General features: G+C 40.2%; 1 protein-coding gene across 2 annotated transcripts in view; it reads right to left on the bottom strand.

Annotated features, from left to right (window-relative positions):
* The window catches only part of VSTM2A (V-set and transmembrane domain containing 2A), a 59165-nt gene that overhangs the window by 9571 nt on the left and 24278 nt on the right, over positions 1–25316 (bottom strand). For both annotated transcript variants that reach the window (XM_060781409.2, XM_067470134.1), the window contains exon 4: positions 19033–19366. In XM_060781409.2, coding sequence (XP_060637392.2) covers positions 19033–19366 — 334 coding nt within the window. The remainder of the gene's footprint in view (positions 1–19032; positions 19367–25316) is intronic.

Below are 25316 nucleotides of genomic sequence, written 5' to 3'. Positions count from 1 at the left end.
TGATATTATATATGCAGTTCCCAAAAGATATGCCATTAAACACACTCTCCTTTATTTTAAAGTTTATATTCCTCTTAGAGATTTGTTGCAGTGGAATTTTATGTCAGAAGTCTTTATATTTTTATGGTATTGCTAAGGTTGCATAAATAATAACCACTATTTTATATATTGGTATGCCTTGACTGGTGGTGAGGATTCAGCTTAGACTTCTATTTCTGAACATGGTTAGTAATCCAGGACTTTTACTATGTCCATTTTGTTATGTCTTGAACACCTCAAGACAAGAACTATGCATAAATCCAATTGTTATTCACAATTTAGAGTCGTTTCACTGTATCAAAGATAACTTGGCAACCCCATGTCTATGTAGATTTAACTGATTCACTGGATGAAATGTAGTGTGGATCAACAACTGGTTGAGCTCATCCTATAAATGCACGTTCTCTAAAATACTCCTAGAATGCTTTAAAGCAGAACACTTCTGGAAGAATTGAATTGTTTTCATGATTTATGTGCAATGTAAGTTGCTATAGACTTTTGTTATGTTTCCTGCACAACAATGGGATGGCACATAGGCCTATGGGAAATGAAAGTATAGAGACTGAGCAGGTACTGCCTACCATCTAACATAACTGGCTTGCTCATCTAGACTATTGAAATCAGGACTCTTGCAGGAACAGTTCCACCACCACCAAGTTTCAAAGGGGGTTACACACAAACAAAAGGGACTGTTTCTTTGGGGACACTTTGGGGTACATGAGAGTGAGGGCCATCCTTTGTTCAACAGAGACAAGGGTTTGTTGCCTGCTTTTACAATCTAACTGGATATTGTATATTGAATTGCTTCTTTTTAATACTTAATAACAGGAAATGCAGGTTTCCCAGAGGTAGGAGGGGAAAGCAGGATCTTCATAATCCCAGAAGCATTTTTATCCTGTTGGATTATAAAACCTTCGTTTCTTCCCAAATGAAACCTAAATCAGATGTGGGTTGTACTTTTCTCAATATGCACATTTTATGTTTTCCCATGCAATTTCCAAATATCTCAAGTATATTTTTCAGAAGGAAGGAAAGAAGATACATCTGCAGTTTTTTAAATTGTCTACCAGACCATAAATGAAAGACATTTATGTTAATCAGTTCATGGAAATATGATTTCACCCAAACCTTTTCTTTCCCTTACTGTACTACAGGACCTTCAGAGAGGCTCTAGTCTTGTGATCTTTTAAAGAAAATAATGCAGAGATACAGAATGGCAGATGCATGGCTCGCGAGCAGTATGTGTGAAAAAGATCTTGGGATCCTCATGGACAACAAGTTAAACATGAGCCAACAATGTGATGCGGCGGCAAAAAAAGCCAATAGGTTTTTGGCCTGCATCAATAGAAGTATAGTGTCTAGATCCAGGGAAGTCATGCTACCCCTCTATTGGTTAGACCACACCTGGAATATTGTGTCCAATTCTGGGCACCGCAATTGAAGATAGATATTGACAAGCTGGAAAGTGTCCAGAGGAGGGCGACTAAAATGATCAAGGGTCTGGAGAACAAGCCCTATGAGGAGCGGCTTCAAACTACAAGAAAGGAGATTCCGTCTGAACATTATGACTTCCTGACTGGAGAGCTGTTCTGCAGTGGAACTCTCTGCCCCGGAGTGTGATGGAGGCTCCTTCTTTGGAAGCTTTTAAACAGAGGCTGGATGGCCATCTTCGGGGGGGGGGGGGGGGTGAATGCAATTTTCCTGCTTCTTGGCAGGGGGTTGGACTGGATGGCCCATGAGGTCTCTTCCAACTCTATGATTCTATGATTCTATTTTGTCCATAAAGCAGGGGTGCCGCCCATATTTCCATATTTTGCTCAGGGCTTTGAACTGCAGTTTTCTCCTTCACTACCTTCTATAGCTCTAGGGTTTGGCTTTTTTTTTTTTTGAGACCTGGATATTGCTGGCTGCTGGTACTACTGCGGGAGCGTATCCTGTCCAATCTCTTCACCTGTGATATTTTCCACCACACAAGGAACAGCAGAACAGCCTTAGGCCAAGTTAAAGCCGAAGCAGGAAGTGGAAAACTGTCAATTTTCTTTCCCTTTCCTCTTTACAAGGCTATAGCAGGCATCCTGCTGGTTAGTCCCAGCAAGAGATGTTTTCTTATTATGTGCTTTCAAATCTTCTTTGACTTACATTGACCCACTCCTAGGGTGTTTTGGCAAGGTTTATTAGGCCACAAAGTTGAAGGAGCTGAGCATGTTGAACTTAGGACCTTTCCAATCAGGCTGATAACAACCTATCTTGGATTTACCTGAGGTGTTCATATAATATCTCTGGTAAACCCAAATTAACCTAGAGTAAACTGGGATTCCCCATCTGGGATTAATTAAACATCTGGAAAGATCCAGACTTTAATACAACATCCAGATCTTTCCAGGTGTGGGCCCTGTGGGAATCCTGATTCTGGTGCCCCCCACCCTCCCCTCCCAACTACCAATTTATCCCCTAAACTTACCTGAGCTGCCTGATTGCATGCTCAGGCCCTTCCATTGTGAGCTGGGAAGATGGAAACATGCCAGGAGCTCTCAATAGAGGTGCCTGAGCATGCAGCCAAGCCCCTTGGGTAAGTTTAGGGGATAAATGGGGGGCTGGGTGCTGGCTCCATGTCGCCCGGGAGCTAGCACCCAATTGACTGGGAAGGGCATGTAAGCATCTCCCCAGGTAAAGCCCAGGGTTTGACATGGCTTAGGAACTGAATCCCGGGAGGAACTGAAATATAATAGCCCAGTTCCTCCTGGGATTTAGTAATGGCTGGAAGGGCCCTTAATAAAGAGACTGAAGAGTGATATAAGGGATGTCAAATAATGGGGGGTGAGGTTAGGCCTGTTTCCCTATGCCCTAGGATGCAGGACCAGGTCTAATTGTTTGAAGTTACAAAAGAGTGGATTTTGACTGAACATCAAAATGTACTTCTTGACAGTAAAATCAGTTTAGCATTGGTGGAATGCAGAGTTGGATGGGTTCATTGGGAAATAACTGAAATTCAGGAAAAAAACGAATTTGGACATCCGAAGTGGTTTTGAACCATACAGGAAAGGTGGGGGAGGGGATCTGAATTTGAACCACTTACCTTTTTTCCCTGAAAATATTCTATAATGGGTTGTTGTAGGTTTTTTTGGGCTGTATGGCCATGGTCTAGAGGCATTCTAGGAGAGAATGCCTCTAGACCATGGCCATACAGCCCGAAAAAACCTACAACAACCCAGTGATTCCGGCCATGAAAGCCTTCAACAATATTCTATAATGTTTGGATGTCTCCCAAGGTTATTTTAATTTTCAAAACCATTAAGCAACTTTGGTAAAGGCAAGGGAATTTTTAAAACCTCATACTTTCCACTGTTGCTGCAAGAAGAGAAGCAGTGGGAGGTGCTAATCACAACCATCTTTAACTGTAGTTTGGGAAAAACCCCAAAAGACCCTGCTGTTTAACCTACATTTCCCACAATGCATGCCTGCTCATTAGCCAAAATGGCTGAAGGACCCAAAAATAGCTGTCTGCAGCAGTCTTTGTATAAATATAAAATAAATTGATGGAATCTACAAAGGAGTCTAAAGAAGGCAGCAAAGCAATAAGCAACTTTTGCAAAGCCAAGAGAACATAAACTCTTTAAAAACCAATCATTTCACTTTGGCCTGATTGCCATGAATAAGGCACTGGGGTAGCCAGCCACAGCCAGCCAGCCAGCCAGTCAGTAAGTAATGATAAAATAAAATGATTGATTGCATCTGAAAATAAGAATAAAGGGATGGATGTGTTTTGAGAGTCCCCTCCAACTCAGTAGAGGAAGCAAATGGATGTCAGGAGAGTTTGGATGGTGCCTTTCTGCCAGAAGAAGGGGGTCAGTCTAGATGTCTCTTGATGGGGTCTATACTATGATTTCTGTTCTCCACCAATTTAACACAGTTTATGCCACACAAACAAAGTTTCTGGTATAGAACTACTTTCAAAGTAAATACCACCCAATGAATCAGGAAATAACACTTTCAAACCAGGAACAGATTTTCTTTATTATTAAAAATGTTTTTTATAAAAACTTTGAAAATTCTCCAAAATTCCATGGATAAGTCAAAGATTATGAAATTTGGTGAGCTAACAGTGGTCCATGTGTTCCACTGTAGCAAGCTTCATCAGGATAGGTCTAAAAATGAGGGAGGGAGAATCCCCTGAAGTTTCTCCAGCGCCAGTGATGTTTTTCTCTACTACGCATGCTTCTGCATTAACGAATCAATTTGGAAACTTCAAAAAGTTTCGATTTTTTTGGACAAATCCAGAAGTGACTTTAGAATTGAACCACCAGCACCCCCTACATCCAAAACGAGTTTTGAACCATTTTTTAAATCAACCAAGCCTAGCGGGGTGGCAGGGTCTCCTTCTCTGGGTGCATTTTAAAAAGTACTGCGCAATGACCTGCTCCTGATGTTTTATAACTGGAGATCTTGCATGTGGGAGTGGGGGGTTGGTTGATAGCTCATGAAGCTCCTTACATCTAGGGTTCTATGGGACTAACAACAGGATTTAGCCCAAATTCTTATTCTTTTGTGGGTAGTTACACAAGGCTCAAAATTTCAAAAGGTTCAAAATTTATTTATTTATTTATTTATTTATTTATTTATACCCGTCCTATCTCAACCTCCACAGAGGGACTCAGGACAGTAATTACATATGTTTGTTTGGGAAAAAGCAGAAACTCCCAGCTTCTACTTCTCCTCCCCCCTCCCCCCACACCCATAAGGATTCTGTAGCACTCCTTCCTTCCTTCCTTCCTTCCTTCCTTCCTTCCTTCCTTCCTTCCTTCCTGAAAGTAAATTGTAAAGAGCAGTACAAAGCAAGCCACAAAGCTAAATCAGTAGTTTGTTTGCATCATTTTCTGAAAGTATAGAACGAAGCAATTATGTGTGTTATGCTTGAAGAGAATGAGAAACCGACCACTTCAAAATGCATGTTTTTTTAAAAAAAGAAAGCAAATAATTTTAAAGGTCTTTTAAAAGAAAGGACCTGAATTATACATACTAAATGGTACTTCAATTAGAAATTCATTTGAAGAAATTCAGCTAGACAGAATATTCTCTGAGGCTGATAGAGCATTCTTGGAACAGCCAGGGGATTTAAAGTCTGCTTCCTCAGGACAACTCTCAAATGACGTACTTCACCATGAAATAGTGGAGAAGGGAGGAATGGAATGATCATCCACCTTCCCAATGGGAAAAGCTTCCATTCTGCCTTCATCTTCCATTTTGCTATCCATGTTAGCAATGGTACTGCCCTTTCTTTTATTCTGCTCTTCCCTCCCTTAACAGAGAACAATAAAAGCAGATGCAGCACTCGAAAAACATATGAGTGCTGCAGGAAGAGAACAATGTCATGTGGATGCCCACCTCATTCTCTGTCAAGATAATCCCTGCCTTTTCAGTTATATATTTCAAAGCCATCTGCTCTGAACTCATATCCCTTCTTTTCCCAACAATTATTCATAGAATCATAGAGTTGGAAGAGACCTTGTGGTTCATCCAGTTCAACCCCTTGCCAAGAAGCAGAAAAATTGCATTCAAAGCACCTTCTTTTTTTCTACCTCTACTTTTTCTTCCCCACATCACTTGATTAGTTGGCTACTCTCCTCCACATGATCTCATGCCTTCTCATTTTCTGCAGATCATTTCCTCATGCATTCAAGCATGCTAATATTTCTCCTGTTCTCAATAGGCATCTCTTTAGTATCTTGCCCATTGCCCTTCAATTATTTGCCCTCCGAGGCCTGGGGCATAAAACAGACTTTTGATGTTTGCACTTCTTCCCCTCTAGCTCTTCCCTTAAACTTTTCTTATATGTTTGTATCCCCTTCACTCCATTGAAATTGCTCTCACAAAAATCAAAAACCCCTCAGTATAAAAATCTTCTATTCAGTTCTCAGTCCCCTCCCCTCTCCTCTGCCCCAACCCTCTTTCCTAGTATTTGCAACCAATCTTCCACGACTCCTTTCATGTCCTCTGTCTTTATGGTAGTAACCTTAGCTTGTTCTTTTTCTAGTTTCCTAGTTTTGCCATACATCCTCCTAGATTCCCCTTATTCCCTCCATCACCATGATTCTAACCTTAGCGGGTTCCTTTTTCACAATTTTCAATATCTATCCAGTTGGATGCTTTTCTTTTTGTTATCCTTCTTTCTGTTTGGGTTCCACAGTGATACATTCTCTTTGTTATATACTATGCCCATTGTTGGGTTCATCAAAATCCACAGCCTTCAGAACTCTCATGCAGCCAATAGCTAAATCACTCCACTCCCAAACTGTCACAATTGTAAATGTGAGTATAAAACAATTACAAGATGGAAACTCTAGTTTATGTTATTGTAACTTCCTAGCAAGATGCCAACTATCCTTTTTCTGCACAAAAAATAACATGAAAATGTGTACAGAAAATGTATTTTACTGCAAAGATCATTTTAAAAAATATTTTTATTAATTTTTCAAGAAAAAAACAGATAAAAAGAAAGGGCAGGGGGGAGGAAGAGGCATGTGGGGTAAAGGGATTGAGAAGGGGAGGGTTTGGGGTTGGTTTTTAGGGGTGGATAGTGTAGGGGATGGGGTAATTTCAAAGATCTTCCTTCCTCTTCCTTGTGGACCTAGTTCGATAGGTGTCCTAGTTAGTTTTTATTTATTATTAATGTCTTGATCAATTCCAAGGGATATGATTTTCTTTCTTGTTTCTTGTTCTTATCTATAAATAAAAATATAATGTTCATTTGTGGTATTCACAGAACTAAAAAACCACTGGGGCAATTGGCACCAAATTTGGGCACGATGCACCTAACAACTCAATGTATGTCCTTCGCTCAAAAAAATTGATTTTGTCATTTGGGAGTCGTAGTTGCTGGGATTTATAGTTCACCTACAATCAAGGAGCATTGTGAACCCCACCAATGATGGAATTGAACCAAACTTGGCACACAGTTCTCCCGTGTTCAAAAGAAAATACTGGAAGGGTTTGGTGGTTTTGGAGTTGTAGTTCACCTACATCCAGAGATCACTGTGGACTCAAACAATGATGGATCTGGACCAAACTCTACACAAATGCCCAAATGTGAACACTGGTGGAGTTTGGGGAAAATAGAATCTTGACATTTGGGAGTTATACTTGCTGGGATTTGTAGTTCATCTACAATCACAGAGCATTGTGAACCCCACCAACGAGAGAATTGGGCCAAACCTCCCACACAGAACCCCCATGTGGGCCACAGCAACGTGTGGCAGGGAATGGCTAGTTTATAATAAAAGTCTTCATATTTTCTTGTCTCATGTAGCTTATCAGTTGTGACCAATCTTTCTCTCTTCTAGTTTTGTTTTGACTATATTCTAGTTCTTGTGTTAGTCTGTCCATTCTCCATCATTTTTGTCAACCATTCTTTAATTGTCAGGATGTTTTCTGTTCTCCAATATATCACAAATACAATTCTCGCTGCTGTTGTCAGGTAGCTGAGGATAATATCTTTATTTTTTTTCCCAATTTTGTGTCTGTAATTCCTAACAAAAGGTATTCTGGATTGAAATTTATTTGTTCTTCTCCATGATATCCCAGGTTGCATAAAATTACCTATTTTCGGTAATAGACGTACCAAAAATATAAGAGACTTTTTAATCCATACAGATTTAATCACTCCTACCATTACATCTAAAAGCACTTTGAGAGGCCATTACCCCTGTGGACACTGTAAATGCTGTGCACAATCATTAAGGAGGTACATAACTATAGGAACAAAGTGGGCACTATGCTTGAACATTTTTCCAGTTTCAACAGCAGCAATGTCATTTACTTTCTAACATATGACTGTGATCTGTGGTATTTCAGAAAAAAACAACCAAGACTCTGAGAATTAGAATTTCTGAACATAAATCTAGAATAAAATGTTTATCTACTGGCTCCTTTCTATATTCACACTTTACACAATACAAACATTCATCAAATTCTTTCAAATTTTGTGTTCTGGAATATATCACTCCAAAACCCCATATGGACTTGCAAAAACTATTATCCCAAAGGGAAATGTACTGGATCTTTAAGTTTAAAACCTTTTCCCCTTTTCCCCTCAGGGACTTAATGAGTCACAATTTTAGCTGTTTCCTTTAAGTTTCTAAATACTCTTTATAACCCTGTGGATGAATCTTCAGAATTACTTACAGTTTGAATTACTACAAGCAGAGCCACTTCTTGTAAAGCTATCAGGCACTATGTGAGAATATGTTTGATATACGGGTTATCTTTACTGTAATTTTGCTGAAAAATACTTGTTACTCTATGTTTTGTTGTCGATATGAGTCTAGAGTTGCTGATCATATCAACTCCTGAAGAATCATAGAATCAAAGAGTTGGAAGAAACCTCATGGGCCATCCAGTCCAACCCCCTGCCAAGAAGCAGGAATATTGCATTCAAAGCACCCCTGACAAATGGCTATCCAGCCTCTGCTTAAAAGCTTCCAAAGAAGGAGCCTCCACCACACTCCCCAGAGAGAGTTCTACTGCTGAATGGCTCTCACAGTCAGGAAGTTCTTCCTCATGTTCAGATGGAATCTCCTCTCTTGTAGTTTGAAGCCATTGTTCCGCATCCTAGTCTCCAAGGAAGCAGAAAACAAGCTTACTACCTCCTCCCTGTGGCGTCCTCTCACATATTTATACATGGCTATCATATCTCCTCTCAGCCTTCTCTTCTTCAGGCTAAATATGCCCAGCTCCTTAAGCCGCTCCTCATAGGGCTTGCACTCCAGACCCTTGATCATTTTAGTTGCCGTCCTCTGGACACATTCCAGCTTGTCAATATCTCTCTTGAATTGAGGTGCCCAGAATTGGACACAATATTCCAGGTGTGGTCTAACCAAAGTGGAATGGAGGGGTAGCATTACTTCCCTAGATCTAGACACTATGCTCCTATTGATGCAGGCCAAAATCCCATTGGCTTTTTTGGCCGCCACATCACATTGTTGGCTCATGTTTAACTTGTTGTCCACGAGGACTCCAAGATCTTTTTCACACGTAGTGTTCTCGAGCCAGGCGTCCCCCATTTTGGATCTTTGCATTTTGTTTTTCCTGCCAAAGTGGAGTATCTTGCATTTGTCACTGTTGAACTTCATTTTGTTAGCTTTGGCCCATCTCTCTAATCTGTCAAGATCGTTTTGAATCCTGCTCCTGTCCTCTGGAGCATTGGCTATCCCTCCCAATTTGGTGTCATCTGCAAACTGATGATCATGCTTTCTAGACCTTCATCTAAGTCATTAATAAAGATGTTGAACAGGACCAGGACCAGGACGGAACCCTGTGGCACTCCACTCATCACTTCTTTCCAAGATGAAGAGGAGGCATTGGTGAGCACTCTCTGGGTTCGTCCATTTTAACCAATTACAGATCCACCTCACCGTAGTTTTGCCTAGCCCACACTGGACTAGTTTGTTTGCCAGAAGGTCATAGGGGACCTTGTCGAAGGCCTTACTGAAATCCAGGTACGCTACATCCACGGCATTCCCCGCATCTATCCAGCTTGTAACTCTATCGAAAAAAGAGATCAGATTAGTCTGGCATGACTTGTTTTTGATAAATCCATGTTGACTATTAGTGATGACCGCATTTGTTTCTAAGTGTTTGCAGACTACTTCCTTAACAATCTTTTCCAGAATCTTGTCTGGTATCGACGTGAGGCTGACTTGACGGTAATTGTTTGGGTCATCCTTTTTTTCCCTTCTTGAAGATTGGGACCACATTGGCCCTCCTCCAATCTGCTGGAACTTCTCCCGTTTTCCAAGAACTCTCAAAGATGATTGCTAATGGTTCCGAAATGACTTCCGCTAGTTCCTTCAGTACTCTTGGGTGTAGTTGATCTGGCCCTGGGGACTTGAACTCAATTAGAACGGCCAGGTATTCCTGGATGACTTGTTTCCCAATTTGGGGTTGGATGTCCTCTAATCCCTCATCCACTCCATCTTGCTGAGGTTGAAGATGACCTTCTTTTTGTGAGAAGACCAAGGCAAAGAAGGCATCAAGTAGTTCTGCCTTTTCCCTACCCCCTGTCAGCATTGCCCCATCTTCTCCTCGAAGAGGCCCTATCGCCTCCTTGTTTTTCCTTTTTCTACTGACATAAGAAAAGAATCCCTTTTTATTGTTTTTAATGTCCCTGGCAAGCCTGAGCTCGTTTTGTGCTTTAGCCTTGAGGACCTTTTCCCTACAGGTGTTGGCTATTTGTTTGAATTCTTCTTTGGTGATTTCTCCCTTTTTCCACTTCTTGTGCATGTCTCTTTTGTGTTTTAGCACAGTTAGAAGTTCTTTGGACATCCATTCTGGCTTCTTTGCACTTGTCCTATTTTTTCTCTTTGTTGGCACAGTTTGCAATTGTGCCCTGAGTATTTCACTCTTGAGAAATTCCCATCCATCCGTAACTCCCTTATCTTTTAGTATCTGTGTCAACTGAATGCTGCTCAGCGTTTCCTTCATTTTTAGGAAATCAGCTCTCCTAAAGTCCAAAATGCGGGTTTGATTTGTCTTAGTTTCAGCCTTCCTTTGTATCTCATATTGCAGGAGCACATGGTCACTTGCCCCTAGGGATCCGACCACTTCAACCACATCGATCAGGTCCCCCGCATTTGTTAGGATGAGATCAAGAGTAGCCAACCCCCTTGTTGCCTCTTCTACCTTCTGGACCATGAAATTGTCTGCAAGGCAAGTGAGGAATTTGTTGGACCTTTCATTCCCCGAAACAGGGTACCAAAATACCCGCGCACCCCTGTTGGATGCTATTTGGACTTTTCTTACAAAGATGTTTTTTGAGAGCAGTGCTCCATTATCACTAGACTTGACTTGGATTTTACCCATGAAGATTTTTTTGAGAGTTGTGCTCCATCTTCATTATTTTCTTCAGTCTACATATAGCCTCATGACTCATTGCTTACTTCGTTTAAATAATTTTTCTCATTGCATGTATCCCTGAAGCCTATATACAGTGGAATCCATATTCAGACCTAGAACTCTTATGTTTGAGAGTGGCTGCTCCTTTTCATTTTACTTTATGCTACTGAATTGAGCTGTGTACTGGGGATTTTGGTAAATTGTATATTATATGTTCTTTGGATATTATACCCTCTCCTTACATAGACTGTTTTGTGTTTGTATTTGTTCTGATACCCTACAAGTATTCTGGGATATTGTATAGCTGGTCCATGAAGTCACAAAGAGTTGAAAGTGACTGAATGAATAAACAACAAGAGCCTAGGACATAGGGCAATGGATCCAAACTACAGGAAAAGTGATTTTACATGAATATTAAAAATAACTTGTTGATGGCAAGAATGATTCAACAGTAGCATGTGGTGCATTTGAGTGTGGTGGAGGACCCTTCTACACATGCTATAAAACCCAGAAATAACCGGGTTAAAAGGGGAGTTGGCTAAATGACATTTAACCAAAATGCAGGAGGGATTGGGTTAAGAGGTAAAACATACATATTTAAAAGGTGTGCTTAGAACCTGATTCAGCCTTTAAAAGTGCCATAACTGTATATCCCTGCAGTCATGCAAAACATGTGCCTTCCTTCTCTCCCCCCTGTGTAGCCAGCTCCAGTGCACTTTTTAAAAGCCTGAAACAGCTGATTAGCTGATTGGGCTGTGAAAGGAAGCACAAATGAAGAGCAATTAGAACTCTCTGAAACTTTTTATTTTACACTTTATAATCTTAAACAGAGGTTGGATTAAGAATTGAGAGAAGAGAGAGATCCAACTGAAGTTTTTTTTAAAAAAATATCCCTCCATTATGCGCTGGACCTTATATGCGTACATGCAAATCTGCTTATGTTTATATTAAGATATTTCCATGTGTGCATATAAGGTCTAGAGCAGGGGTCCTCAAACTTTTTAAACAGTGGGCCAGGTCACAGTCTCTCAAACTGTTGGAGGGCCAGGTTATAATTTGAAAAAAAAAAACCATGAATGAATTCCTATGCACACTGCACATATCTTATTTGTAGTGCAAAAGCACTTTAAAAATACAATAATTAAAATAAGGAACAATTTCAACAAATATAAACTTATTAGTATTTCAATTGAAAGTGTGAGCCTGCTTTTGGCTGATGAGATAGGATTGTTGTTGTTGTGTGCTTTCAAGTCATTTCAGACTTAGGTTGACCCTGAGCAAGGGCCAGGTAAATGACCTTGGAGGGCCATATCCGGCCCCCGGGCCTTAGTTTGAGGACCCCTGGTCTAGAGTATAACAGTGAATCTAAATAAAAAACCTTCTGCCTGAAAAAAAAACCACTTTCTATCTTGATCTGCTACAGAGTACGGCTGTGTTGACAGCAGGGGATCAAATCCCAGGACTGACAGGTCTGCATGTGGACCTGCTGTCAGGTCCTGGGATTTTTTGTTATAGATTTAAAATGTGGATTTTGGTGCTGTCTGGAAGCACTCAGAGTCTCCTTTTTTAGAAGTTTTCAAACAGAGGCCGGATGACCACCTGCTAAAAGTTATTTCATTGCACATTTCTGTATGGCAGGGAGTTGAACTGTCATCTCTTCCAACTCTATGATTGTAGAAGAGGTTTAATTTGCACTCTATTCTTCCAGTCATTAGGGGGGAAAAAGCCTTCATGAGAGAAAAACAACAACAACAATGCTTAGTAAGGCCAATGTAGTTCAGAGCAAAGAAGGAAAAAAATTGATTTCAGTTGGCACTCTCAATTATTAATGCATTGCTATTGTATGTTTTTTTAATATGGTGTAGCTTTGAGATACAGATTGAAAACAGCATGCTCTTAAGCCTCAAGGCATGATTCTTAGCAGCAAGAATTGAAGATTATTTTTAATTTGTAGATTTAACCTATTGAGGGAAAAACTTGTTTTCATTTATTGATTTTTCAAGTTTTCTTTCTAGAACTTGATTGTCTCTTGAATTCCATCTTAAACATTCCTGCAGGGCTTCAGACTTTTGTTTATTTCCCCTGTACATTAGCTTTCTCTAATGCACTGCTAGTACTTTATAGACAAACTCATTCCAGTCTTTGCTACCCATTTAACATTGTGCAAAAATACAAGGTGAGACTCTTGATTGATTGACTGATTGACATTCTTAGTACCTATACATAACTTAATTTGCAAAAACAAAAAAACAAAACCCTATTAATTAATGACTAATGATATCATAAGAAGAATTTGTAACGGGGACTACATAATGAAGTCAAATGATGGACTGGTAGAAAAAAATTAATTAAGTGCATTACTGTTAGGTGTACAAATATGTACACATGTAACCAATTGGTATGCAGATGGTTTTTCTACGTGATTAAATAAATAAATGCCCTTGAGAATTCTAATCCCTGTCTTGTTGAGGTCTTTTTTATCAATCATGTCAGGCAGATCAGCATTATTACCATATTGGTGATGGAGGCTTGAGAGTAAGAAAGCGTAGTCTGCTTAAGTTAATGGTGAATTCATCCTGACTCAACGATGATTCACCAATTCACTATAGCTCAACTTTCTATCAAAAATCTGTAAGTGTATTCTCATCAAATAGCAAGACTGGTTTGTTGGATAGCTTTATGTAAATGAACCAGCAGGATATCAGACTCACCTAGATAATATATCCAAAAGCAGGGGAATTGCTTTCAAAGATGATATTATTTATTTTTAGATGACAATTAGATACATTAGATACATCACAACAGGAAAACGAGAGGGAGCTGAATACATCTGTGAAATAACTGAAGAGACAGGAAATAGTCCATCAAAGACCTTTGTGTTTTGAAATGTGTTAGGTTTTGAAGAGCAGAAATGAATTGTGTTCCAAAACTTTGTCAGTCTTGATTTGAAAGTCCCACAGTATTTTTGTGCATTTGTTTTCCACTATCTTTGCAGGTTTATGATCCCACTAGTTCTTTACTACTGGCAGGTAGTACTTGTGACATATTCCAATGTATCATTTGAGCCACATAGTTGTGCCTCTGTTTGTAGCCTGTGGATTTTCTTGCAGCAGCTGAGAATATGATCAATGGTTTCATCAGCTTCCTTGTACAGTCTGCATTTTGGGTCATCAGCTGATTTTTCGATCCTAGCCTTAATTGCATTTGTTCTGATCACTTGCTCCTGGGCTGCAAGAATCAGGCCTTCTGTCTACTTCTTCAGTGCTCCATTAATTAGCCATAACCAGGTTTTGTTGTCAACTTTTCCTTCAGTTTTGTCAAGGAACTACCCATACAATGCTTTGTTGTGCCAGCTGTCAGCTCTGGTTTGTAGTGCAGTTTTCTTGTACTGACTCTTTGCTGTGCTTTGAGAAGTTTTTGATTATTAGCCTCAATCAAAGCAGGTTCTTCGTTTGCCTCTACATATTCTGCCAGGGCATGTTTTTCTTCTTTGATTGCTTCTTTTACTTGTAAAAGTCCTCTGCCACCAGACCTTCTAGGCAGATATAGCCGATCAACCTCACCGCAAGGATGCAGTGAATAATGAATTGTCATGAGTTTTCTTGAGCCCCCAGTGGCGCAGTGGGTTAAACCCCTGTGCTGGCAGGACTGAAGACCGACAGGTCACAGGTTTTAATCCGGGAAGAGTGTGGATGAGCTCCCTTTATCAGCTCAAGCTCCTCATGCGGGGACATGAGAGAGGCCTCCCACAAGGATGGTAAAAAATCCAAAAAAAATATCCGGGCATCTCCTGGGCAAAGTCCTTTTAGACGGCCAATTCTCTCACACCAGAAGTGACTTGCAGTTTCTCAAGTCAGTCCTGACAGACAAAAAAAGTTTTCTTGTTTTTCTGTTCAAATTGTCCAGTTCCACCTATGTCCAGTTTATGATACCAGCAGTATATCTTATGATAGGTATGGCCCAGGTGTTTATGGCCTTGATGGCATTGCCTCCATTGAGTTTGCTTTTGAGAATTTTTCTGATCCTTTGAGTGTATTCTTTGTTGACCGTAGTTTTCACATGTTCATGCTTAATGTTATCCAGCTGTAGTATGGCCAGATATTTATAGGCCTCTAGCTGGTGACACTTTATCACTTGGCCAAATGTTCAACAGTGGCACTGAAGAAGGGAATGATTTTTCCCTTCTTCAGTGCCACTGTTGAACATTTGTCCAAATCAAACTCCATGCTGATATCGGTGCTAAAGATTTGTACAGTGTTAGTCAAAGACTGGATTTCAGTTTCAGTTTTCCCATACAGCTTCAGGCCATTCCTGTACAGCAGATATGAAATTTTGTGAGATTTCTTAGACATTTGATAGCTAAGGTTTGTTCTTTGTGAAATTGTTGACAGAGGGATCATGGCAATGATGAAAAGTAGTGGGGGCAATGAGTCTCCCTGGAAAATTCCTCTCCTGATGCTGACAAGTCTGTAGTATTCATTTCCAACAAACAGGTCAGTTTTTCAGTGCTTCGTCATATTTTCAATAAAAGTGCCAACATTTTTACAAATCCCAATGGCATCTAGGCACTTGATGATCCAACTGTGTGGGAATGAGGCAAAGCCTTTTTTGTAGTCAATCCATGTCATGTGAAGATTAATTTTTTGGCTTTTGCAGTTCTCCAGAATCATTTTGTCAATTAATAATTGGTCCTTTGTGCCCCTGCTTTTCCATTTGTTGCCTTTCTGTTCATCTGGCAAGATGTTCTTTTTTTCAAGATAATCTTGAATTCTGTCAGCTATGATGCCTGTCAGTAGATTAAACATAGTGGGCAGGCATGTTATTGGCCTGTAGTTTCCTGGTGCGGCTCCTTTTGGATCCTTTTGTATCAGAAATGTTCTCCCAGTTGTTAACCATTCACTGATACTTTCTTTTTGCAGCATCTCATTTGCAATTGTTGGTCCATTTTTCCATGTAGACTGGTCAGATATTTGAGTCAAAATCCATGCAGTTGATCACTTTCAAGCAATGTCCAGTTCTTTTTGCACTTGTTTGCTGATCATTTCAGTTGTTATTTCAATCTGTTCCATTTTGTTCTGTGAGAATTTTTCTTCAAACTCCTTTATTCACTCAACATTTTTGTTTTGGTTCTTATTATGTTCCCTAATTTCTTTCTAAAACTTAGCTGTTGCAGTTTTCTTGGGCTTTATAACTGCTGTGTCTGGTAGACTCTGGTAGAACCGTCTTTGGTCTGATTGAAACAATTGATTTTGTCTGTACTGGATGATTCTGGCTTCATATCTTTCAGTTTCTCTGGCTGTTGCTGTAATTTATTCTTTCACGATTTCCAAAGCTTCTTCAATTTTTTGGTGTTCAGTCAGGTATTGCTTGATTTTGTCATTCTTCAGTTTCTTCTCCTTCATATTTTTCAGGTTACTTGCATCTGATCATAGGTTTTTGATTTTCAACTCCAACCTGACCTCCCACTCAATTTTCTTGGAGGCTGCATTAGTTGTAAGAGCCCAAGCTCTTCTGTTACTATCACTGCTGTACTGTAGGCAAACTGGTTTGGTTGTTCTATTGATGTTATTTGGACAGTAGAAAGTAATGTATTTACATCCTTCAAGATAGGTGCCAGCTGTCTCTTAGGCAATGTTTTAAAAGTTGGGAGTTGCTTTCTTACTGCATTTGATGCAGCATGGGCCATGATTTTATTCTTGAGCTCTTGTTGTCTTGCTGTCCATGTTCCTGGTAGTTCAACAAGTGCTTCAAGTGCTGGTTCTTCAAATTCTTGCAAAAGGTCCTCATTTTCTTCTGGTTCAGTTGGTTCCACTGTTCCAAGTGTTGCTGGAGTTTCTGTTATTGTCTGTACTGTGACCTGATGATCATTTGCTTTGCAGATTTTATGAATTTCTTTGAGTTCACTTTGTTTCTGATTATGAATTTTCATTGATCAGCCAGTTGGAATAATAATAATAATAATAATAATAATAATAATAATAATAATACCATGTCTTAATGCTGTGCAGTCCTGGAAGTCATATTTTTTCAGGGTCCAAACCCTACTTTTGGTGCATTTATAGTATGGAATGAATGCCCTTGCACCCCACTTTAAATGTCATGGCTCCATATGATGGAGACCTTCTGGAAGTTAGAGTTTCCCAAGGTCCATACCCTTCTCTTGGTGCATTAACAGTATGGAATGAATGCCCTTGCACCCCACTTAAATACCATGGCTCCATTTGATGGAGACCTCCTGGGAGTTAGAGTTTCCCAAGGTTCATACTCTTCTCTTGATGCATCTTACACTGTGGATTGACTGCAGTTGGACCATTCTTTAAATGCAATGTCTCCATGAGATGGTCTTTGCAATTGCAATTTCCCAAGGTACATGAACCTTCTCTGGGTGCATCTCCACTGTGAAATGAATGCAGCTGGACCTTATTACACAATGTGCATATGTATGCTAAGTCTTTACAAGGATCATTGCCTGTATGGGTGCATGTTGAGGCAGAACACCTGGACAATTAAGCTTGAGGCACTCCCAGAATGGAATATATCATGAGGAGTGTTTCTTGGTGTATTCAGAGATGGTGATAAGATATTTGAGAAGAGACCGGATGGAACTTCTATACTACAGGACTTGCTGAAGTTCTGGACCATTTACTACAAGACTCCTTGCACCAAGGAAGAAGCAGAGAATGCATGATTTTTAATGCATTGGATTTAGTGAGTTATTTTGCTGCAATGGACTAAGTTTATTTTCAAGGCTGGTTATTTTGTAAAGCTGCATATTTATCCCTGACTACTCAAGAATAAAATTTTGTTTTTCCTTTTACTCTGTCTCTGTGTGATTCAACAAGAGGACTGGGGCTGGAAAGACTGCTGGGTAACTTCCGCATAGACTGATAAACTGCAACAGACCTTACTTTAAATACCATAGCTCCATACTATGCAGTCCTTGGAGTTATCATTTTCCAAGGTCACCACCCTTCTCTGTGGGACAGCCAATAGGGAGAGAGGGAGGGAGAGTGCATGACCACTTCCATCCCCCCCCCCCCCGCTTCCTTGCTTCCAGAAATTAAGAAACATAACAGCTGATATTTTAAAGAGGGGAGGGTGTTTTTCAATAAAAAACATGGGGAAGTGTGATGACAAATAAACTCAAAGAATGCTGAATAACATGGATACATTTAACAGTATGATGAAGGTAGGGAAATCATCTGTTTCGTTTCAAAATGGAGCTCCACTCTGCCAAACACTTCCCTGGTTTAATGGTTTAAGTGTCAACAGGGAGGTTGTAAAATACTAAGGTGATAGGCTTCATTGGGCTGGATGCGACATAGGTTGTGAAGTTTGCTGTTGCCCCCCACACCTAAAACTAAACTAATGGCAATTAATACAGTAAGTCTGCAGGGAAATAAAGTAAGAAAAAAAAGAAGAAAAGCATATTTGGATATAATTGGTCTTTCTTTGTTTTCTTATATTCCTAATAACAATATTTATTTAGTCCCCTATGGTGTGTGGTATAGCAATTTATTCAAACTAGCTTTACATACAATATGGTCCATCTTGCCCAGGCATGTCTGTTTTTGTTATACTAGGGCAAAACTAAAAAAGGCATATTAGTAAGTTGTATTGTCGAAGGCATTCATGGCTGGAATCACTAGGTTCTTGTGGTTTTTTTTGGGCTATATGGCCATGTTCTAGAGGCATGCCTCTAGAACGTGGCCATATAGCCTGAAAAAACCCACAAGAACCTATTATTAGTAAGCTTTGAACAAGGGGAATGGGGCTTCCATGCTATGTATTGTACATTTGAGCTGATGGATAACAAACAGTGCAACCTTTGCTTTAGAAGGGGGTGGGAGAGCATGATCTTATCATACCAGCTCAATAAGGCTTTTGGTGTTCTTTTGGATGTGATGAGAACCAAGTGTTCCAAAATTATGAGCTTGTGTTTAGCATATTTCCTTAAGTCACACTGGATTCAAAACAGCACTGTGCATGATGAGTTTTTTTTTGTTCTACTAACATCAATATCCCCCACTTTCACTTAGTTTTTGAAACATGTCCCAAGATTGTTAACACACAAATCCTTCAAGTATTCAAAATATTCTCTCATACCTGATTGTGGGCTTTGTTTGGGGATTTTGGCATCTGCTGGAGGGCTGAAGGTGGGGCGTATACGTTGGCTGGCAGAGTTATGGATGCTACTGGGGATGGCTGCTGAGATGTTCTTGCGAGGCTTATCTTGTAGCCACATGGGAGACGCTTCAAAGGCCTGCATCCGTCGAGAGTGGCTATTTGCACTGACTTTGAGATAGGCCTGGGCTTTGTATTCCTGAAGATCTCCATAATTGGCATCCGTCACCCTGCACTCATACAACCCTTCATCTTTTTTCCTGACTTTTGAGATTTGCAGCTTGTGGGAGATATCATTCCCTTGTACTTTCACTGTCTGTAAAAATTCAAGAAAGAAAGCATCAGGCATTACATTCAGCAAGTGCCCCAACTATTTTCAAGATCCAGTCAGAGTCTGTCTTCTGGTAGGGAGAAGACTGATTCAGCAAACCTGGGATTTGAGGTTACTAAAGAAAAATGAACCACCCACTGGCCGCAGGGTCATGTCCAACTGGACTGTACATATGTGTGAGTTTGTTATGTGGCTTTTTGTGGAGGGAATGGGGAATATAATGATGGTGGCATTATTGTTATCTGTTCTAAATTTACGTAAGTATAATTCAGTCAAAAGTTAGGTAAAAAATTTTGAAGCATATGCAAAACAAATAAACAAATCTGATATTATATAAATGCATTGATAATATAATAATAATCTTTATTTATATCCCACTATGTTGTGTACAATTACTGTATATACTTGAGTATAAGCCTAGTTTTTCAGCCCCTTTTTTAGGCTGAAAAAATTCACCTCGGCTTATACTCAAGTCAAGGTTATTTATTATTTTACTCTGTTATTAGCATTATTTTTATTGCATTGATTATTTTATTCTATTATTATTACATTTACATTATTTTCCTCTATTATTATTTTGTTGCATTTATTATTTTACTCTATTTATGATGATGATGATGATTATTATTACATTTATTATTTTACTCTATTATTATTACATTTATTACTTTATTATTACCAATATTATTAAATTTCCATTATTTACTCCATTATTATTTTTATTACATGTTATTGCATTTATTATTTTACTCTATCAATATTGATAATAGGTAAGCACATTTACATTGAAGGAGGTTAGAATAATGGTTTAATCAGAGTTGGGCAGTCTTGTCTTAAACTAAAGTTGTACGTAAATACTCAAAACCATTTAACCTATTGATGATTACCAGTACAAGCTAAATTTCTCACCCTCGGCTTATACTCGAGTCAATAAGTTTTTGCAGTTTTTTGTGGTAAATTTAGGTGCCTCAGCTTATATTCGGGTCAGCTTATACTCGGGTATAAACGGTATATTAGCACTAAGTTGAAGAAGAGCAGTAGGGAGGTGAAGAAGAAGAGGAAGGGAAAGAGAGAAAACATTATCATTATTATTACTAAGAGGAGGAGGGGAGAGGTGAAGAAGGAAAGAGAAAAAGCATTATTATTGTTGTTGTGAAGAAGGGATGGGAGGTGAAGAAGAAGAGGAGGGGAAAAGAGAGAAACCATTGTTACGACTACTAAGGCTAGGAAACAGCAACAGCTAGTATAATATAATATAACATTTTATTTGTATTTATTTAGTCATTTCTGAACAATTGACTATATCAAGAAATAACATCCTGAAACAGTTTTTCAAAGAGGGAAGACTTTTACTTACAATATTTCTAAATCTCATATCACACAATCATGGAATCATAGAGCTGGAAGAGACAACATGGGCCATCTAGTCCAACCCCCTGACATGCAAAAAAGCACAATCAAAGTATCCCTGACAGATGGCCACCCAGTCTATGTTTTAAAATTTCCAAGGGAGGGGTTTCCACCACACTCTAAGAGTTCCACTGTTGAACAACTCATATGGTCATGAAGTTCTTTCTAACGTTCAGGTGGAATCTCCTTTCCTGTAATTTGAACCCATTGCTCTGAGCCCTAGTTTCAAGGGCAGCAGAAAACAAGCCTGTTCCGTCTTCCTTATGATACCCTTTCACTACAAGAGAGGAGATTCCATCTGAACATTCCTGACTGTGAGAACCGTTCAGCAGTGGAACTCTCTGCCCTGGAGTGTGGTGGAGGCTCCTTCTTTGGAAGCTTTTAAGCAGAGGCTGGATGGCCATTTGGCAGGGGTGATTTGAATGCAATATTCCTACTTCTTGGCAGGGGGTTGGACTGGATGGCCCATGAGGTCTCTTCCAACTCTTTGATTCTATGATTCTATGATTCGATGATTTATACATGATTATCATGTCTCCTCTCAACCTTTTGTTCTGCAGGCTAAACATATCCAGTTCTTTAAGATGCTCCTCATAGGGCATGGACTCCAGACCTTTGCTCATTTTAGTTGCCCTTCTCTGGACACCTTCCAGCTTGTCGATGTCTCTTTTAAAATTATGGTGCCAAGAACTGGACACAGTATTTCAAGTGAGGTCTAACCAAAGCAGAATAGAAGGGCACCATGATTTCCCTCACTATACTCCTTTTGATGCAGCCCAAAATCCAATTGGCTTTTTTAGCTGCTTCATCACATTGATGGTTCATGTTCAACCTGTTGTCCACAAAGATTTCAAGATATTTTTCACATGGACTGTTGTCTAGCCAGGCATCTCCCATTCTGTATCTCTGCATTTAATTTTTTTTCTGCGTAACTGGGTTATTGTTGTTCATTCTTTCATTCATTTCTGACTCTTCGTGACCTCATGGTCATGAAGGCCACCACACCTTTTGTTCTGCAGGCTAATTGCCACCACCAGCTCTTTCCATCTTACCCCTTGTTACCCCCTCTTCCTTTTTCCTTACATTTTTTTTCCAGCATCATTACTTCTCCAAGTTATCCTGTCTTCTCTTTATGTGGCCAAAGTATTTCATCTTTGACTCTAATATCCTTCCCTCCAGTGAGCAATTGGGTTTTATTTCCTGCAGTATGGACTGGCTTGATCTTAATCATAGAATCATAGAGTTGAAAGAGAGTTGAAAGAGACCTCTTGGGCCATCTGCTTCAACCCCCTGCCAAGAAGCAGGACAATTGCATACAAAGCACCCCTGACATTTGCCTCTGATTAAAAGCCTCCAAAGGAACCTCCACCACACTCTGGGGCAGAGAGTTCCACTGCTGAACAGCTCTCACAGTTAGGAAGTTCTTCCAAATGTTCAGATAGAATCTCCTTTCTTGTAGTTTGAAGCCATTGTTCCGCGAACTAGTATCCAGGGCAGCAGAAAACAAGCTTGCTCCCTCCTCCCTATGACTTCCTCTCACATACTTATACATGGCTATCATGTCTCCTCTCAGCCTTCTCTTCTTCAGGCTAAACATGCCCAGCTTTTTAAGCCGCTCCTCATAGGGCTTGTTCTCCAGACCCTTGATCATTTTAGTTGCCCTCCTCTGGACATATTCCAGCTTGTCAAAATCTCCCTTCAATTGTGGTGCCCAGAATTGAACACAGTATTCTAGATGTGGTCTAATCAAGGCAGAATAGAGGGGTAGCATTACTTCCCTAGTTCCAGACACTATACTCATATTGGTGCAAGACAAAATCCTGTTGGCTTTTTTTGCCACCACATCACATTGTTGACTCATGTTTAACTTGTTGTCCATGAAGACTCCAAGATCTTTTTCACACGTACTGCTCTCGAGCCAGGTGTCCCCCATTCTATATCTTTGCATTTCATTTTTTCTGCCTAAGTGGAGTATCTTGCATTTGTCACTGTTGAACTTCATTTCGTTAGCTTTGGCCCATCTCTCTAATCTGTTAAGATCTTTTTGCATTCTGTTCCTGACTTCTGGAGTACTTGCTATCCCTCTCAATTTGGTGTTGTCTGCAAACTTGATGATCATGCCTTCTGACCCTTCACCTAAGTCATTAATAAAGATGTTGAACAGAACCAGGCCCAAGACAGAACCCTGCAGCACTCCGCTTGTCACCTCTTTCCAGGATGAAGTAGAAGCATTGATGAGCACCCTCTGGGTTCATTCGCTGAACCAATTACAGATCCACCAAACCGTAGTTTTGCCTAGCGCATATTGGACTAGTTTGTTTGCCAGAAGGTTATGGGGGACCTTGTCGAAGGCCTTACTGAAATCTAGTTATGCTACATCCACGGCATTCCCCACATCTACCTAGCTTGTAACTCTATTGTAAAAAGAGATCAAATTAGTCTGGTATGACTTGTTTTTGATAAATCTGTGTTGACTATTAGAGATGACTGCATTTGTTTCTAAGTGTTTGCAGACCATTTCCTTAACGATCTGTTCCAGAATCTTGCCTGATATCCATATGAGGATGACCGGACGGTAATTGTTTGGGTCATCCTTTTTTTCCTTCTTGAAGATGGGGCCACATATGCTCTCCTCCAATCTGCTGGGACTTCTCCCGTTCTCCAAGAACTCTCAAAGATGATTGCCAATGGTTCCGAGATGACTTCTACTAGTTCCTTCAATATTCTTGGGTGTAGTTGATCTGGCCCTGGCGACTTGAACTTGTTTAGAGCTGCCAGGTATTCCTGGGTGATCTGTTCCCCAATTGGGGGTTGGTTGTCCTCTAATCCCCCATCCACTCCATCTTGCTGAGGTTGAAGATGGCTTTCTTTTTGTGAGAAGACTGAGGTAAAGAAGGCATTAAGTATTTCTGCCTTTTCTCTATCCCCTGTCAGCATTGCTCCTAGTTTGGAAGCTTTTGGATGGCCATCTGTCAGGGGTGATTTGAATGCAATATTCCTGCTTCTTGGCAGGGGGTTGGACTGGATGGCCCATGAGGTCTCTTCCAATTCTTTGATTCTATGATTCTCCTCAAAGAGGCCCTATTGCCTCCTTGTTCTTCCTTTTTCTACTGACATAAGAAAAGAAGCCCTTTTATTGTTTTTAATGTCCCTGGCAAGCCTGAGCTCAGTTTGTGCTTTAGCCTTGTGGACCTTTTCCCTAAAGGAGTTGGCTATTTCTTTGAATTTTTCTTTGGTAATTTCTCTCTTTTTCCACTTCTTGTGCTTCTGTCTTTTGAGTCTTTGCCAAGTTAGAAGTTCTTTAAACATCCATTCTGGCTGCTTTGCACTTGTTCTAATTTTTCTCTTTGTTGGCACTGTTTGCAATTGCGCCTTGAGTATTTCACTCTTGAAAAACTCCCATCCATCAGTAACTTGTCTTTTAGTATCAGTGTCCACGGAATGCTGCTCAGTCTTTCCTTCATTTTTTAGAAGTTGGCTCTCCTGAAATCCAGAATGCGAGTTTGACTTGTGTTAGTTTCAGCCTTCCTTTGCACCTCAAATTGTAGGAGCACATGGTCACTTGTCCCTAAAGATCTGACCACTTCAACCTCATTGATCAGGTTCTCCACATTTGTTAGGATGAGATCAAGAGTAGCCGACCCCCTTGTGTCCTCTTCTACCTTCTGGACCATGGAATTGTCTGCAAAGCAAGCAAGGAATTTGTTGGACTTTGTACTCTTGGCCGAGTTTGTTTTCCAGCAAACATCGGAATAGTTTCCAGCAAACATGACTACTCACTACTCACACCCTCACTAACCTACACCTTTACCCCTGCATACAGAAAACAACATGAAACAGACAAAAGGGGAGGTTATTAGCAGTCTTCAGATGAAACAAACACAAAACATTCCCATCTCATGTACAAGCTGTGGTATATTCAGCTTCTTCACACAACAACTACTCAATTACATCTGCACCAAGTGTAAACAGATGACTCGCATGGAACAGAGGATCCAACAACTTGGGGACCATATTAGGACCCTTAAGTACATTCAGGAACTCTAGCTGTTCTTGGACACCACACAGCACACTGTCCTTGACAAGCAACCCACATCACACCAACATTATGGGGAGGCTTATGAGGAGATCACTTCAGATTTGGACAGCCCTCAGGCTTGGAGGAATGTCACCCTTAGAAAGAGACATAGGACCAGGAAACCTCCTCAGAATACTTCTGCTCCGCTGCAGTTACACAATAGATTCCAAATTCTTACACAACTAACACCTTACCAGGAAATGCAACACCTTGGGGAAGACCACAATGACTTAGATACTGCTCAGTGGAGTGTCCTTGATCAGTGTGTGGGGGAATAGTCCTAACTGGAACAACACTTCACAACATTCACATTTACACAATCATGCAGATGTTCCATCCCCAATCATAGACCAGGCGCAACAGGAACACACTCAGGAGAATGATAGGCTCTTGGACAAATCTCAATGAATTGTCAGTGATGAATGCGCTAGGGATGTCAAGGAGGAG

The sequence above is a fragment of the Anolis sagrei genome, chromosome 6 (genome assembly GCF_037176765.1).
Source record: "Anolis sagrei isolate rAnoSag1 chromosome 6, rAnoSag1.mat, whole genome shotgun sequence".
NCBI lineage: Eukaryota > Metazoa > Chordata > Lepidosauria > Squamata > Dactyloidae > Anolis > Anolis sagrei.
Note: the sequence above shows the minus strand (reverse complement) of the source record. Positions and strands in the feature narration are given on the sequence as shown.